General features: G+C 39.3%; 1 protein-coding gene across 2 annotated transcripts in view; it reads left to right on the top strand.

Moving 5' to 3' along the window:
• The window catches only part of arhgap10 (Rho GTPase activating protein 10), a 168063-nt gene that overhangs the window by 66114 nt on the left and 82928 nt on the right, over positions 1-19021 (top strand). For both annotated transcript variants that reach the window (XM_034187655.1, XM_034187656.1), the window contains exons 11-15: positions 1617-1698; positions 1883-1925; positions 2030-2098; positions 2365-2439; positions 18264-18348. In XM_034187655.1, coding sequence (XP_034043546.1) covers positions 1617-1698; positions 1883-1925; positions 2030-2098; positions 2365-2439; positions 18264-18348 — 354 coding nt within the window. The remainder of the gene's footprint in view (positions 1-1616; positions 1699-1882; positions 1926-2029; positions 2099-2364; positions 2440-18263; positions 18349-19021) is intronic.

Raw genomic sequence — 19021 nt, 5'->3', positions numbered from 1 at the left:
CATGAAAAATATAAACTAATTTAAAAACACACACACACACATTGCAGGGACTCAGTCACATGACTGTTCTGTTCTCACTTTGAACTCCTCTGACCGGACTGGACCTCCACACTGAGCTCTGAGTCAAATTCTGGATTATACAATTCATGGAGAAATGGACAAAACTGTGGTGAGTCCACAATGAAATTAATGTATCTACTTATGTTAAAACATTCCACATGAGGTGTTTTCATGAAGGTGTTGTCCAGTGCAGTGGAAAAAAACCCTGCACATGCACACATACTCCAAACTGAATGCACATTGTACATGTGGCAAAAAAGGATTCATTTAATATTTAGCTCATTTTGTCTTCCATGGTGTCAGTTTTTTTTTCAGTTATTTAGCATTAGAGGTTGTGATCATAACAGTAATCACGGTGCAAATTACTTGTCTGATGTGCCTGATGTGACGTGTAGTTTTGGTGACAGCTGAGCTGTATGTCCGCTTGTGCTGAAATGACACCGGAGCTTTCAGAAGCCCAAAATGAGCCATGAGCAGCAGGAAAAGTCTAAACAAATACCTCTGTTCAAGGTGTTTCACGCTCATAAAATTTTCCGATGAACTCGCAGATATCAGCTTTATTAATCAAAATCATGGCACACAACCCCGCAGTCAATGCGCACCTGTCGGGCATTCGTGGAGCGCTTTGAGGTATTTTTGCATGGCCTGTGTGGTATTTGTGCATCCTTCAAGCTTGAAGACTCTTCTGCGGAAATCAGGTGCAGCTTCATACTTCACTCCAACCATTGTGATCATGGCGGTTTGTGAGAGGATACCGAGAGGACCTTGTAAGGTCCTTGCGACACCTGCACGCCTCTTTGGCATCACGTCGCATCTGATGTGATTTCATGACCGCAAAAGTGTACCGCTGGACAGACTCCTTCCCTGTGTAAAGGAGGTTTTGGTGGTTTTCAAACCACACAGTCATGACAACATATTTTTATTTGTGGGTGTCATTTTACTTTATGCCAGAGGTAACCATTACTTTATTAAAATGTTTCCTTCAGTTGACTCATGCTAGAACAATGTAAAATATTTGGGCTTGCCTTTTCCTTGGTGAAAACCAAGCATGCAGCTTGTACATCAACCACTGCGCTGCACCAAGTTAACGGTTTTCTTTCAGGTCACCATTGTTTGTTTGGCTTGTAGCTCTGTGGATTAATAGCGAAGGGCGGGAGAGAAGGATTTTCCTTGGAGGGCTGCCGTCGTACATTTCACTGTCACACCCCTCTGGTCACAGCTGTAATAAATATCTCATTTTGCCACTCAACTCTGCCCTACCCTTTCTGTAGTATTAATAGAAGACCCATGTCCCAGAGTTAGTATGGCATTTCCAATCCCCACATCCTTCCTTCCTGACAGTAATGAGTAACTTAATATATGTGGGGTACTCTTTGATTGTGTTGTATGTCTCACGGCATTAGCAGCAGTACATAATATAGCACTAATAGTGACTGATGATTCACTATATGAGGGCTGAACAGTTGTCCTTACATAGTAACATTGACGTCTCCTCCCATGCCTGATATTTTATGTCAAAAGCTGTGCCTTATGCTAATGTGTTTTGCTTCTCCCAGGCCAGGGACAGTATTGACAGTACAGGCTATGTCAGAGGATGACTACAAGTTCTGGATGCAGGCCATGGGCGGGAAGGAACCTGTGAGTCAGATGCCTGCACTGTGTCCTCATCAAACTCAAACTTTGATCATGTAGCCTTAATGAAGCTCTACTGTGCTGCCCCTTATAGACAATAAGCCCTTCCCACACCTGAACTACATCACATGAGTTGCCTATACATGAAAACCCATATCAACATATTGCTTCTTGATATCTCTGTTAACAGCTTGGTCACTATCTTGGAAGAACATACTCTAAAGAAAGAGGAAGTAAGTATCCAGCTGCACCAGATTTGTTTTCTTCTTCTTTTTCCTGGTAGCACTGCCTCATAGTAATGATTTCCCGCACCTCCCCCACTGTGTTGACTGTGCAGTTGATGCCCAGCTCGATGACGTGGGTTTCAGTTTTGTGAAGAACTCCATCAGTGCCATAGAGACGAGAGGTGAGCTTTAGATCTGGCCGTGTAGAGGCAATATCTTCATCTGTGCACAAGGGGGCAGGCTTCAACCAGTAATGAAATAAAGTGCAACTTGCCTGCACAAGCAGCATTGTACTCTACACGAATTAAGTTTGTTGCAAAGTTCCTGTTACTTAGTATTTGACTAGCCCATTTCTGCAAGCCAAATGCATGATTACATGCATGTTATGGTACTTAATATTTACATACAAGATTGCAGTTGTACATATTTAATTGTCTTTTCTTATCAGGTATTAATGACCAAGGCTTGTACAGAGTTGTGGGAGTAAGCTCAAAAGTCCAGAAGCTCTTGTCCCTAATGATTGGTAAGTTATTGACTCTTCTCTTTATTTCTGTCAATGTGTTTGCTTTAAAAAAGTTCTGGTCTACACTGGAGTAAAAATTGCTTCTTTTTTTTTTTTTTTTTGCCTCTTCACTGTTACCGGTTATTTGCTGGTAATTTGAATCCGTTTACATAAAGGATGCTACATTTGGGGTAACATTAAATCTTTAAGCCACTCTCCTATATGGAACTGCTTACATTTTTGGAAGGCAGATCTACCCCGCACCAGCAAATGCTTGACATTCTCATGACTATTCTTGATGTAAAATTTCTGAATTTAATGCATTCCCACGTTTCAGATACGGTCTGTGAAATCGTGTCAGACGCATAAAAAAAAAGTGAGCCTGAATGGTTATCTTCAGATGGGTGGAAGACCCCTCCATTATCCAGTGTGCATAAATCCAAAATTAATGGGATGATGCTTCATTTGTATCCTGTGTATGTTTTTGCAAAGCATTTGATTCAGTTTATCAGACTGCTCTGTGAGATATCCTAAGAATTTGTGGGTTTCCCCAAAATATTAGTGGACATCATAGCCATTCTATACACAGATACTGAGTGCTGTACAGAGTGTGGGCAGAAACTGAATAACAGTGAAACCTGGTGTTTATTGGGGATGTCTTCCAGCTATTACATTGGTCAGTGTTTATGTGGACTGGAAACCAGCAGCTTAGGTGCCTTTGATGGCAAGGAAAGGTTTGGACTTTGCAGATGATGCTGTGATCTTTGTGTAATCAATGGATGCCCTGATTGCAGCACTTGAAGAGGAGTGAGGAATCTGAGTGTCTGGGTTTGCAGTTGTCTTGGATCAAGACTAAGTTCCAGGTTTTCAATTACTTCTTGGCCTGAGAAGTATCACTAGTATGAGGAAGCATCAACTACAACATTTTGCATGTGGTGTTTTTTTTTTTTTAAGTAGCAGATAGATGAACACTGATCAGTTGTCTGCCGGGATGATTGGTGTCCAAGACCCTGGGCTCCGTGGTGTGGTCGATGCAGCGATCCACAGCACCAATGCATGCTACCAGGCTCGACTTGACTTGTTTTTCTGCAGCCTTGCTGTTCTGCATTTCTGTTCCAAATGGCTAAATAAAAATTTTTGTGAAGACAAAGGTTTACAAAGTAGTCAATTGATTAATTGAGAAGTTGGCTGAGAGAAGTAGCTTGTGGTGCCTTGTATTTTAAACAGTAAGAGAGACCTTATGAAATAGAACAGTTTCATATGCTTTTGTCTCACCTTGTCCTGTTCTGTGTTTTAGAATTAAGCTTAAAACTGATAAATAGAGCAAATGGATATGATGTTCCATTTTATGACAGAAGTTGCCTTTGCCCACCCCCCGCCACACACACACACTAGAACAGAATACTGGATAGAAGCCGATGTACAGCGTTCAGTGCAAATGGGAAAAGCAGCTATAATGACTGGCAGTGGGCCTGTGTGTCTGTCCATCAGCACCCAATTCATGTCACTGTTGAAGACAAATACAGTTATGTTTAGACCTCACAGAAATTCAGCAATAGACAAAGGAACGGGCACCACATCTGTGACTTTTTTGGTTTTGTCTTTTGGTTCATTACCTGCTTGGGCTTGGAAGAAGCACAGACTCTTCCTCTGCTTTCTCTGTGCCTTCTTGAGTACTTTTCTCTTCATTCTTTTACTGCTTCATTGTTTCCTGCCTGCTCTCACACAGACACCAATTCAGTTTCAGCTGTAATAGATTGGCTACAAACTCAGGCATCCACCAAGCACTGAGTGTTTTTCCCAAATGTGTGGCCTCACAAATTGCAGCCTTATGTTGTAGACTCCATTAAAAGCCGATTTTCAATAATGGAGTGAAAAACTGAGGTAGTCGAATGGATTATGTTCATATTTCTGTCCCCATACATCTGTTCCACCTTGGTTAGGACAAGTGACAAGGTAAAATACTGAGTTAGTTAAATTTACCAAGTGTCTCAATTGTGTAGTAATCATGAATGAGCTTGAAGATTAACTTGATATAAAGTGTAGGCTCTCAGTTGTCCAGGTGGTTTCCATAGTAGTGAACTACAGAGGATCTTCAGACAGCACAAAATCTCAGTTTACTTTAAACCGGTCAACACCTTGAGACAGAAATTAGTTCACCCTAAGGACAGGATCCCTAGTTACAAACAGAGCAATGTAGTGTATTCTATCAGATGTCAGGAAAACTGTAACGAACACTACATAGGTGAGACTAAGCAACCTTTACACAAAAGGCTATACCAGCACCGCAGAGAGGGCGCCAGTGGACCTCAGTCTGCAGTTCATCTCCACCTTAAAGACACTAACCACACATTTGAGTACAAGGAAGTTAAAATATTAGCCAGAGAGAAGAAATGGTTTGAGAGAGGGGTCAAGGAGGCATTCTTTGTGAAACGTTTGAAACCCAGCCTTAACCTGGGAGGGGGTCTGAGACACGCTTTATCCCCTGTTTACAATGGGGTACTCAGGTCAAAGCAGTTTCAGTCTTTTGTTCATGTTAATGAGTTATTCACGTCATCAGCAGTCGTCAAGGGAGCCATCAGGAGAGGGACAGCTGCCCTGTCATTAGGAGGGTGCTAACTAGAGCACAATAGGTGCTAATTAGAGCTATTGTTTAGTCACTAGCCTATAGCAGTCTGCCTCTCGGTAGGAGGGGTCTGGTTAGGTTTAAAACTCCAGCTTTTGTGACTTCTTGATTATTCTTCTCTACAAGAGTCAAGACAGAAGTCAGACCACCAGAGCAAGAATTTTAGCTGAGGAAGCTTCTGCGATTTGAAGCAAAACGTCCTCGCGTCAAGCAACCCAGTCTAGTCGAAGATTCAAGCTTCTCTACAACTTGATATAAACACATTTGAGACCATTTTGGCCATTGACTTGGCTCACCAGTGGTTACTGCAGACAGCAGCAGTGGGACAAGCTGTATTACTGAATACTATGGGTGTAATAATTAACTAATACGAATTGAAAATTTATTTTAAAGAAATGGATACAACTACATCGATATGCTAACCCCTGGCTCTATCTAAATGTACCCAAACTGCATGCCTGGTTTTGTTGGACAAGTTGTTCAGAGTCCGACAAGATTCCCAGCTTCATTTCTTGAATGCACGTGCCACCAACTCCTCTTTTCTTTTCCTTGTTTCTTCAAAAATGCTTTTAAATTCATAACTGTCCATTGTCAAAAGTCACCCAAACTCATCCCCATATTATCCATTTCCATGAATTTCATTGGTTCTGTCCTGTCCAGAATCAAGTTTTCCATCGCTTTTTGCGTTGACCTTCTCTGTGTTACTACTAAGACATTGGCGGCTTATTGTTTCCGAGTCAAATTTATCAGGAATGACCTTTGGTTGTACTAATGATTCATTGCACACACTGAGATAGCGACTTCACTTACTGAAACAAAACATTGTTGCTCAAAAAAATGCTGTGGAGACACAGGTTTTTTCTGCCATGAGACAGGCCGTTAGCACTATCCATATCAAGTAAAATTGCACAAGGTTTATCCTTGAAATTGACATATTTGATCATGAGCCCAGTTTGAGATCACTTAATTACCAGGCCCTACTTGTTGGTCCTGTATGTTATTAATTATCCAGATTAGTTATTTTAGGTGGTTTGAAGTATTATTAGCTCCTCACAGCAAGTTGTGGTGCAATATAAGAATCACCCATTTGTGTTGTTGAGGCACCAGAAATTGTGAATGAAGAAGAACTGACAACAAAAACTGGCCTCATAACGCATACATTTTTTTCCCCACAGCTTAGCAACTTCTGTGTTCTTTACAAACATTTGATTATTACATGACCTTACGTGCAAAGGGCATTTTCAATAAAGTGGTCCTAACTTAAAACAAACGCAACACTATACAAGCACTGCTACTACACAAACATGCACAGACATTGCATACGTTCAGCAGTTGGTGGTCTGTGGGTGATACTTGCTTTAAAGCATGAATAAAGACTTCGCTGCCTCCCACTGTTCTTGTTTTATCTCTCACTCAAGCTCCAGTCAGAGAGGACAGAGTGGTTAATGAAACAAACCTTCCATCCTGTTTCAGTGCACACAAAGAACGGCACCTATTGAATGTCAGGCTACAGTAGATCAAGGAGAAGACTATTAAATTGAGCTGCTTTCTCACTGACCTGTATGTTGTGCATTATTAGGCAAGTTAGTGTTGATCTGAAATGTATTTGGAATTTTGACTATTTGCTGAGGTTTTCATTTACATAAATAGTAATACATAGCGAAGCTATTTAGATTTTAAAGAATATTAAAATCTAAATAGTTCAATGCCTAGGCGTGCGTTGAATTCTATCTCGGATAATATTGAAGTGGCAGGTCCCTCGATAGCATTAAACTGTGTGACCCAATCTGAGTACCATCCCTTTACATTGGGCCTGTGTTGTTTCACACAGATGTTCAGTTTTTAAAGTGTGTTCAGGTCTGGACTCTTTTTGATAGGGTTGTGTAGCCATAAAGAGTTTCTGTATCCTTATGAATTTCAGTTGTAACTTGGCCATTACAACAAAAGTGACACTAGCATTTCATGATATTCCTGAGTGCTTGACATGATGAAAATGGATAAAGTAGCAAAGAAATAGATTTTGAACTTTTCTGTCATTTATTGGGCACTGCAGCTATTGTGCAGGGCTTCACAAAACATGCAGATTTTGCGTGTTAATGCATAAGACCAACAGAATTACCTGTTAAAATTTAGTTATGTGTGACAAACACCATTTAAAAAGTATCCATTAGGGGAAACTACCCCTTAAAAACTGACAGGCGCTTACAAGGCACCAATTAGGCCGCGGCCGTTACCACAGAAGCCTCATTTTTGAGATGGCACATGAGAAGGCATGTAAATGTGCAATCCGTATTTTGTTCCTCTTTATGGGAGCTTTGGATACAGTGCAGCAGAATAAATATTAGTGTATTTATTTATTTATTATTTTAAAGTTTTCACTCTGGCTCTAAAAGACATGTCTGTTAGATGAATTAAAAAACTTTAAATTGGCCGTAGGTGTGTATGCTTGTGGGAATGTGTTTGTCTATATTTGGCCCTGGTAGAGATTGGCATCCTGTCCAGGGTGTACCTTGCCTCACACCTTAGTGTACCTTGCCTCACACCTTAGTGTACCTTGCCTCACACCTTAGTATAGACTCCACATTAATTTGCATTTTATTGCATAAAATAAGTATTTGACCGACCAGCAAGAATTCTGGCTCTCACAGACCTGTTAATTTTTCTTTAAGAAGCTCTCTTATTCTGCACTCTTTACCTGTATTAATTACACCTGTTTGAACTTGTTACCTGTATAAAAGACACCTGTTCACACACTCAATCAATCACACTCCAACCTGTCCACCATAGCCAAGACCAAAGAACTGTCTAAGGACACCAGGGACAAAACTGTAGACCTGCACAAGGCTGAGATTAACTACAGGACAATAAGCAAGCAGCTTGATAGAAGACAACAATTATGATTATTTTTTTTATAAAGTGGAAGAAACACAAGATGACTGTCAATCTCCCTCGGTCTGGGATTCCATGCAAGATCTCACTTTGTGGGATAAGGATGACTTTGAGAAAGCTCAGAACTACACAGGAGGACCTGGTCAATGACCTGAAGAGAGCTGGGACCACAGTCACAAAGATTACATTAGTAGCACATGATGATGTCACGGTTTAAATTCCTGCAGGGCAGCAAGTTCCCCCTGCTCAAGCCAGCACATGTCCAGGCCCGTCTGAAGTTCACCAGTGACCATCTGGATGATCCAGAGGAGGCATGGGAGAAGGTCATTTGGTCAGATGAGACCAAAATAGAGCTTTTTGGAATCAACTCCACTTACCATGTTTAGAGGATGAGAACAACCCCAAGAAAACATCCCAACCATGAAGCATGGAGGTGGAAACATCATACTCTGGGGGTGCTCTTCTGCAAAGGGGACAGGACAACAGCACCGTATTGAAGGGAGGATGGATGGGGTCATGTATTGTGAGATTTTGGCAAACGACCTCCTTCCCTCAGTAAGAGCATTGAAGATGGGTCATGGCTGGGTTTTCCAGCATGACAATGACCCCAAACACACAGCCAGAGCGACTAAGGAGGGGCTCCGTGAGAAGCATTTCAAGGTCCTGGAGTGGCCTAGCCAGTCTCCAGACCTGAACTCAATAGAAAATCTTTGCAGGGAGCTGAAACTCCAAACCTGAAAGATTTGGAGAAGATCTGTATGGAGGAGTGGACCAAAATCCCTGTTGCAGTGTGTGAAAACTTGGTCAAGAACTACAGGAAACGTCTGACCTCTGTAATGGCAGACAAATGTTTCTGTACCAATTGTTAAGCTCTGTTTTTCTAGGGGGTCAAATACTTATTTTATGCAATAAAATGCAAATTAATAATTTAAAAATCATACAGTGTGATTTACTGGATTTTTTTTTTTTTTTTTTTTTTTTTTTTTTTTAGATTCTGTCTCTCTCAGTTGAAGTGTACCTACGATAAAAATTACAGACCTCTCCATTCTTTGTAGGTGGGAAAACCTGCAAAACTGACAGGGGGTCAAATACTTATTTTCCCCAGTGTATGTATGTATATATATATGTATGTGTGTGTGTGTGTGTGTGTGTATATATATATATAATATATATATATAATATATATGAATGTTCTGTGGATGCTTTAAAGGACAACAATACTTACAGTACATCCAGAAAGTATTCACAGCACGTCACATCTTAATGTTGCAACTTCATTCCAAAATGGACATAATTCATTTTTTTCCTCAAAATTGTACACACAATAACCCATAATGGCAATGTGATTTTTTTTTTTTTTGGTGTATATATTTTTTGGCAAATTTATTAAAAATAAAACAATTAAGAAATTACATGTACATAAATATTCACAGCCTTTGCCATGAAGCTCAAAATTGAGCAATTACGTGCACATAAATATTCACAGCCTTTGCCATGAAGCTCATAATGGAGCTTGGTTGCATCCTGTTTCCACTGATTGTCCTTGAGATGTTTCTACAGCTTAATTGGACTCCACCTGTGGCAAATCTAGTTGACGGCACACCTGTCTACATACAGTAGTGTTTAGAATAATAGTAGTGCTATGTGACTAAAAAGATTAATCCAGGTTTTGCGTATATTTCTTTTTTTTGCCAAATGTGTTTATTAAAGTTTTGCAACTTTATATACAAGGTGAACAAACAGTAATAACAACTGAACAGTAAAGAACCTCCAAACGTTCCTGTCAAGTATACAAAACAAACAAAGCGACAGAAATCAAATAGCATACACGCACAAAAAAGAAGAAAAAAAAGGAAAGAAGAAAAAGAAAAAAAAGGACCAACATTGTTACACTGCTACACATTTTTTCTCTTAAGACAAAAAAAAAAAAATATATATATATATATATATATATATATATATATATATATATATATATATATATATATATATATATATATATATATATATATATATATATATATATATATATATATATATATATATGAATGCTTGGTCTTTAGATTTGTGAGGATCTACTGGTACCTTGTTTCCCATGTAACAATAAGAAATATACTCAAAACCTGGATTAATCTTTTTAGTCTCTGAACACTACTGTATAAGGTCTCATCGTTGACAGTGCATGTCAGAGCACAAACCAAGCATGAAGTCAAAGAAATTGTCTGTAGATCTCCGAGACAGAATTGTCTCAAGGCACAAATCTGGGGAAGGGTACAGAAACATTTCTGCTGCTTTGAAGGTGAGTACAGTGGCCTCCATCTTGGCTCTTACTTGAGCTGGCTGCCTGTCTAAACTGAGCGATCGGGAGAGAAGGGCCTTATTCAGGGAGGTGATCAAGAACCTGATGGTCACTCTGTCAGAGCTCTAGCAGTCCTCTGTGTGGGGAGAACCTTCCTGAAGGACAACCATCTGCCATAGATCCACTGGCCGAGACTATCCGTTCGCATCCAGACATACGTGGCTATAATACAGAATAGACCAGGAATAAGATTTCATTGTACACGGACAATATTTTATTTTATTATTTGTCACTCAACCTAGGATTACAATTCCTTCAATGTTGAAAATGTTTAATCTGTTTGGCAGTTTCTCAGGGCACAAGATTAACAGGGGGCAAAAGCGAGTTATTACCAGTACAAGTTACGGATCAAGATTGGCTCAAACAGTTACCTCTCAGAATAGCATCAGACAGAATAACCTATTTGGGGATAGTCATTACCAAGAAATATAAAGATCTTTGTAATTCCAATTTCCCTGCCCTGTTGGATAAGCTAGCAAATAATATACAATTTTGGAAAACATTCCCCATTTCTCTATTGGGCAGAGTGAATGCTATCAAAATGATTTTCCTCCCTCAGCTACTTTATCCTTTTCAAAACCTGCCTATATATCTTACCAAATCTTTTTTCAGTAAATTGGACTCAGTTGTTCTCCCTTTTGTATGGAATTACAAGTCTCATAGAATAAAAAAGGATCATCTTTATAAACATAGAACTAATGGGGGGTTGGCACTGCCTAATTTTATTTTCTGTTACTGGGCCACTGGGTTACGCTCTATGGTACATTGGCTAGATGACAATCCTTCACCCTATGATGGGCTAGAAATGGAATGGGAGGACTGTCTACCATATTCTATTAGAACAGTTATACTGTCACCCGTCCCAGTTAATAAAACTTACTTTAAACATAACCCTGTTATTTATGCTTATTTAGGATATGAAAACAACTAAAGAATCATTTCAAGCTCAAGGCAGTATCATTTCTGCTGCCCATAACGGCAAACTCTTCTTTCACTCCCTCAGCTTTGGATGGAGCCTTTACCATCTGGAAGCGATTAGGGATCAGTGTCGTGGGTAACCTTTACATAGAAGGGACTTTTGTGTCTTTTCAGCAACTCCAGGAAAGATATAATTTGCCGAGAAATCAGCTTTTTAGATATCTCCAGGATAGGGACCAGTGGTGGGCACAGATAACCAAAAAATTAACTTTGATAACAGATAATCAGATAAGTGAAAAGTTATCTTCGATAAAGATAAAACAATAAACCACCCAAGAATGTATCGGAAGTTACAGATAACCGATAAATTCCAATATTACCTCTGACACAGCTACAACTATTAGTAAAACAAATTAAATTGCTTATAATATTAAAAATAACAAAATAACAACAGACCCCTAACAATGAGACCACACTTTTCTTTCAACATTCTGCCCCTACTGGAAGCTCTTGTTTATTACAGCGCTCCCAGCACAGAGGCACCCCGAAAGCAGCCATAAAGCCAGCTCTCTGTTACAACGCTCCGGTCAGGCACAGGTCTTGAAAAATAAAGTCATGCTGACTTATGGTTTTGATTTATAAATAACATTAATACCAATAGAATAACTCCATTAATGTCAATTATGTCATTTGTACAAAGTTAAAATATAACATATATCTTTTAATGTTGAATAATGCACTAATTCTGAGGTTTTGTAACAAACAGACAGATCGCAAAGGATTTTGGGTAAAAGTGCCTCTGCTAAACACTGGCTGAGTCTCGAAGGAGCTTACTGCTGTCTCTGAAAAAACAAACATGGCGCCGAAAGAGCCGCACAAATGAAGCGGCTTTCATTACAAATTACGCTGTTTAGAAAGTTAAAACTTGCCAAAAAACTTTACAGGCAGTTGTCTATGACAGCAACGTGTATGCTGCTGGATGCATGTTGTGTATATTGTCGTTCTGAAGAATATCGTAACGTCGCTCGTGCGCTGCGTTATAATGCATATACACACGAACGATACGATAAGACACTTTTATATCTCACAACGGAGAAAATCATGATAAAGTGTAAGCACGTTAATTTGTATGTTCGTAAATCTTTGGATAATATCAATCCCTGCTGTTGGATTTCAAGGTCTGTAATGTGTGTGTATTTTGTAAACAAACAGGGAGCCCTGAACACACTCATCTAATAAGCTTTCAGGCAGAAAATGAGAAGTTTCATCAGTGGGAATAAGTTGGAAAATATATACACACACATGTATATGTGTAACACATAACCTGATGTCCTAATAGACTGATATTATTTGTCAAGGAAATTTCTAAAGGAAATAAGGCTGGATGCAAAAGTGGGAGAATTTGAAAAAGAAACAAGGTTGTAATTCCATTAAAAAAGTGAAACTTGTATAAGGTATACATTCATTGCACACAGGAAAAAAAGCCATTTGCACAGCCAAAAAGTTGATTTGACAATCATCTGACATAACCGGGGTCAAAATTGACCCAGCTATCTTAGCTAATTATAGGCCAATCTCCAACCTTCCTTTTCTCTCAAAAATTCTTGAAAGGGTAGTTGTAAAACAGCTAACTGATCATCTGCAGAGGAATGGTCTATTTGAAGAGTTTCAGTCAGGTTTTAGAATTCATCATAGTACAGAAACAGCATTAGTGAAGGTTACAAATGATCTTATGGCCTCGGACAGTGGACTCATCTCTGTGCTTGTTCTGTTAGACCTCAGTGCTGCTTTTGATACTGTTGACCATAAAATTTTATTACAGAGATTAGAGCATGCCATAGGTATTAAAGGCACTGCGCTGCGGTGGTTTGAATCATATTTGTCTAATAGATTACAATTTGTTCATGTAAATGGGGAATCTTCTTCACAGACTAAAGTTAATTATGGAGTTCCACAAGGTTCTGTGCTAGGACCAATTTTATTCACTTTATACATGCTTCCCTTAGGCAGTATTATTAGACGGTATTGCTTAAATTTTCATTGTTACGCAGATGATACCCAGCTTTATCTATCCATGAAGCCAGAGGACACACACCAATTAGCTAAACTGCAGGATTGTCTTACAGACATAAAGACATGGATGACCTCTAATTTCCTGCTTTTAAACTCAGATAAAACTGAAGTTATTGTACTTGGCCCCACAAATCTTAGAAACATGGTGTCTAACCAGATCCTTACTCTGGATGGCATTACCCTGACCTCTAGTAATACTGTGAGAAATCTTGGAGTCATTTTTGATCAGGATATGTCATTCAAAGCGCATATTAAACAAATATGTAGGACTGCTTTTTTGCATTTACGCAATATCTCTAAAATCAGAAAGGTCTTGTCTCAGAGTGATGCTGAAAAACTAATTCATGCATTTATTTCCTATAGGCTGGACTATTGTAATTCATTATTATCAGGTTGTCCTAAAAGTTCCCTAAAAAGCCTTCAGTTAATTCAAAATGCTGCAGCTAGAGTACTGACGGGGACTAGAAGGAGAGAGCATATCTCACCCATATTGGCCTCTCTTCATTGGCTTCCTGTTAATTCTAGAATAGAATTTAAAATTCTTCTTCTTACTTATAAGGTTTTGAATAATCAGGTCCCATCTTATCTTAGGGACCTCGTAGTACCATATCACCCCAATAGAGCGCTTCGCTCTCAGACTGCAGGCTTACTTGTAGTTCCTAGGGTTTGTAAGAGTAGAATGGGAGGCAGAGCCTTCAGCTTTCAGGCTCCTCTCCTGTGGAACCAGCTCCCAATTCAGATCAGGGAGACAGACACCCTCTCTACTTTTAAGATTAGGCTTAAAACTTTCCTTTTTGCTAAAGCTTATAGTTAGGGCTGGATCAGGTGACCCTGAACCATCCCTTAGTTATGCTGCTATAGACGTAGACTGCTGGGGGGTTCCCATGATGCACTGTTTCTTTCTCTTTTTGCTCTGTATGCACCACTCTGCATTTAATCATTAGTGATCGATCTCTGCTCCCCTCCACAGCATGTCTTTTTCCTGGTTCTCTCCCTCAGCCCCAACCAGTCCCAGCAGAAGACTGCACCTCCCTGAGCCTGGTTCTGCTGGAGGTTTCTTCCTGTTAAAAGGGAGTTTTTCCTTCCCACTGTAGCCAAGTGCTTGCTCACAGGGGGTCGTTTTGACCGTTGGGGTTTTACATAATTATTGTATGGCCTTGCCTTACAATATAAAGCGCCTTGGGGCAACTGTTTGTTGTGATTTGGCGCTATATAAAAAAATTGATTGATTGATTGAAAATAAATAGAACACTGCTAACACTGCTTAGGGCGAATACTGCCATGAACACTACTGGCCAGTAGATGGCAGTAGATGCCTTGAAAACAAAATTCCAGATACAGTAATCCCTATCTGCTACATTTAAAATGCTTGGAATTTAACAAATGCAAATAAAACCAACGTCTATAAACGCAGAGTATATATTCAAGAGTTTTAGGCACTAGAGTTTAATGCTGTTGTCCGTGGAGCCTGAACAGAGTGTCTGAAATGCATTTGTCCTGTCGTGATGTACTGAGATTACATCATCCTACCCAAAATGCACTGCGGGTCACAAGATGTGCTCACAAAACCTTAAAAATTAGCACATTACTTTAAAACTAAAACATATATCTGATATTTTCACTTAATAAAACTTCAGACATGACAGTAATTTTAAATAACTTGTCTGAAATTACTTTGGTTAAAATTTGAACCATAAGTTAAAAATGTATGCCTCTGGATGACTTAGGTGATATCACCAGCATATCGGTATGGTGTTAAAGAAAATGTTTTTTTTTTCTTTTGGGGCTGGTTCTCCTTTGTCTGTAGAGGATTGAGATGCTTTTTATACAAGCAGTTCTCTTCTGTTTGCAAATGTTACAGCTGTGCATCTGTTACAAAACTTTAACAGGTGGGTCCTAAACTAATTTTAAAAATGCTTGTCGCTGTTCAGCTTTGTTTATTTTGTTTATCGGTTTAAAAGTTATCGGACAAAGATTCATCGGAAGATAATTGGTCCGATAATGGTTTTTAAAGTTATCTAAAAAGATAATCTGATAAAGAAAACATTATCTTCAATAATTATCTGTTATCGGATTATCGGAAGTGTGCCCACCACTGTTAGGGACTATGTTAGAACACACCTTCCTAATTTTGAGAAGGCAAACCCAGACAGGATAGAGAATTTATTTAATCTGTTCCCCAGCCCACGTTCCATAATCTCGCAACTATATGAAACACTACAAATCATGTGTCTTCCAAAGATGGACAAGTTAAAGGAGGAATGGGAAAGAGAGTTAGGAGCCCCGATACCTCCCAGTGTGTGGGAGGAGAGTTTAGAGCACATACATGAATGTTCTATAAATGTGCGAACACTGTTTAATTAAATTCAAACTACATTATTCCAAAACGAAGCAGCATGAAATATTCCCTGAAGTCTCTCCTCTGTGTGAGAAATGCAAGTCCATGGAGGCTACTCTATCACATAGTTTCACTCTCTGCCCCATATTTCATACTTATTGACATGAAATATTTGATTTCTTTTCACAGATTTTGGGGAATCAACTAGAGCCACATCTTATTTTAATTCTGGGAACTTCTGAGGTGCTAAAGAAGCTAAATGTTGCACAACATCGCCTCCTGGCTTATGACCTTATAACAGCAAAAAAAATTGATCTTACTAAACTGGAAAAAGAAAGAGGTACCCTCCTTCAAACAATGGTTGACTGAGTTGACAAACACCTTACATCTGGAGAGAATTAGATTTATTCTGAAGGACAAATTGAAGGACTTTGAGATCTGGCGGCCACTGGTCTCTCATCTCGAGGGGGGGAAAGATTGAATTGAATGCACTCCTTTTGGGGGGGTTGTTGGGGTGGTATCTTTTTATTTTTATTTATTTATTAATTTATTTTCTCCCTTCTGTCCTTTTTTGTCTACTTTGTTGATGCAGGTTTCAGTTAGTTATTTTTGTTAGGGATCACTTTTTCTTGCTTTCTGTAAAAAAAAAATAAGAAAGGAAACATAACTATCGAGTGTCAATTTCTCTGTTATGTGACTGGTTTCCCAATAAACATATTTCAAACAACAGAAGGACGACCATCTCTGCGAAAAAAAATCCACCAATCAGGCCTGTATGGTAAAGTGGCTAAATGGAAGCCACTCCTTAGTTAACGGCACATAGCAGCCCACCTGGGGTTTGCCAGAAGGCACCTGAAGGTCTCTCAGACCATGAGAAGCAAAATTCTCTGATCTGATTAGATAAAGCATGACCTTTTTGGCATATAAGCCAGGCATCATGTTTGGAGGAAACCAGGTACCTCTCATCACCTTGCCAATATCATCCTACAGTGAAGCATGTTGGTGGTAGCATCATAGTGTGGGGATGTCTTTCAGCGACAGGAATTGGGGGACTGTATAGAGACATCCTGGATGAAAACCTGCTCCAGCGTGCTCTTGACCTCAGACTGGGATGACGATTCATCTTTGAGCAGAATAATGACCCTAAGCACACAGCCAAGATATCAAAGGCGCGGCTTCAGGACAACTCTGTGAATGTTCTAGAGTGGCCCAGTCAGAGCCCAGACCTGAATCCGACATCTTTGAAGAGATTTGAAAATGGCTGTGTACCGACGCTCCCCATCCAACCTGATGGAGATTGAAATGTGCTGGAAAGAGGAATGGGCAAAACTGCCCAAAGATAGGTGCGACAAGCTTGTGGCATCATATTCAAGAAGACTTGAGGCTGTAATTGCTGGCAAAGTTAAAAATGGCAAAGTTAAAAATGAATTTACTAAATTTTAGAATAAGACTGGGAATGCTTTCTGGAAGCGCTGTGAATACTTTCTAGGTGCACCGTATAGTTAACCACTTGACCATTTCTAGGGTTATGGAATAACACTTTGGAATTGATAAGAATTAGAGTTAAGCAGAATCTGTATCACAGTAAATTAAATTAAATCAGAATACATGAAAGTCAAATTACCCCTTAACATAAAGAGGCAAGGGGAAGCAACATTCTGAGAACTATCAGAATCTTCACCATGATTGTGTAGGTTTTTTTTTTTTTTTTTTTTTTTTTTTTTTAAAGTTACCCAAATCTGGTCCTTTTCTGCTAGGACAGACTACACAACCTATACAAAATGCACCAGTCACACACAGATGGAGATGTACACCTCTGGCTGTGAACACTGAACAAAAACATTTGCTTTCACAGGTTGATACTGGGCAGACCATTTTGTGGACAACAGCCAGTGAGAAACACTCCTTCTGGCTACAGTACATGGATGAAATTTTAAAAATAAATTTCCCAGTAGGAAACTACCTACCACACAAAGCTTAAGGCCTGTCTGGTGACCTTGGTCCTTGACATGGGCTTGATTGAATTCAGCAACACATTGTACTTCCATATCCACTGTAACTCATCAGAGGCTATTTAAAGTAGGACTAAAGCATCCAGTATTCTCAGCACAACAGCCTTGTAGTCCTTGTCGAGTTTGTGAAGAAGTAAGGGATTAATTAAACTTGTAATGTGTATGAACAAGCAGCACTCTACAAAAGCAGAAACTTCCTTCCATTTCCACTGGGGTTAGATGTAAATTCCAAATGCTAGCAACAGTGCTTTTAATTCTCATTTGGCCAGTAATAAGTTACATATTTATTTTACACATCTTGACTAAGGTGCCAGTAATATAGTTGCAAGTGATGCCAGAAGTGAGACGAAGTCACTGTCAAGTCATTCTCAAGTCATGAATCAGCAAGTCCCAAGTCAAGTCTCAAGTAAGCTTGCAAACAATTAGTGATCATAATGACTTGAGACTTGACTTGGGACTTGCTGATTCATGATTTGAAAGTGACTTGATGGTCACTTCGTCCCACCTCTGGGTGATGCACTTACATAATGGAAAAAGTTAGTTTTTGCTGTGTTTGTTTTTTGGATTTTGTTTTTTTTTTCCTGAAATGTCAATTGAGTATATCGATCATGTTTGTTATTACTTATTTAGATGAAAAGACCAGTGAAGTGGATCTGACTACCACAGAGGACTGGGATATTAAAACAATAACCAGCGCATTAAAGCTTTATCTCAGGTAAGGATAAGTATGAGTAAATATATTTTATATGCACACATTCGCCTGTGAATCATCCATTCCTACTGAGATGGCACCAAGCCCCAAGATGAAAAAAAATGAAGCTAACATGGAAATGCCAAATGTTCCATTCCTTTAAAAGATCCTTGAGGCTGACTCCAAAAATGAGACCATAGACCCCCTTGTTAAAAGCCCCATCCATATAATAGAGCTAAACATGTTTTTAGACTGGTACTAAAAAAATCTTTTTGGTCTCTACGGCTAGTTTACCCACTTATGACAACTGCATTTCTTTTATATCTCATCAGTTTAAGCTATTTTAAGCAATGAAATTGTTAATAATTACGGGCATGGTCAATTTGAGTGACTTCAGTGTGCCGGCAAGCAGTGTGCAGTTCCCCGCTAGCAGGGGCAGCTAGCTGATGTGGAGTAATTTCTGAGCGTTTAATACAAATATCTGAGATAATATGGCTTGCTCGGTAGTTAATTGAACTAACGGGTCATCGCAGAACTTTGTGTACAGATATTGACATTGACTGACTGAATTGGCTGTATCCAGGTGGGTTTTGCATGCAGGCTGATCTATGGTCCTCACACAGTGTTTACAATGAAATGGCAACACAATTAAAAGGTAGAGGAAACCAATTTTGCATAATGTGCCTACTTTAAATTT

Source organism: Thalassophryne amazonica, chromosome 15, assembly GCF_902500255.1.
Source record: "Thalassophryne amazonica chromosome 15, fThaAma1.1, whole genome shotgun sequence".
NCBI lineage: Eukaryota > Metazoa > Chordata > Actinopteri > Batrachoidiformes > Batrachoididae > Thalassophryne > Thalassophryne amazonica.
This window is presented reverse-complemented; position numbering and strand designations above follow the sequence as displayed.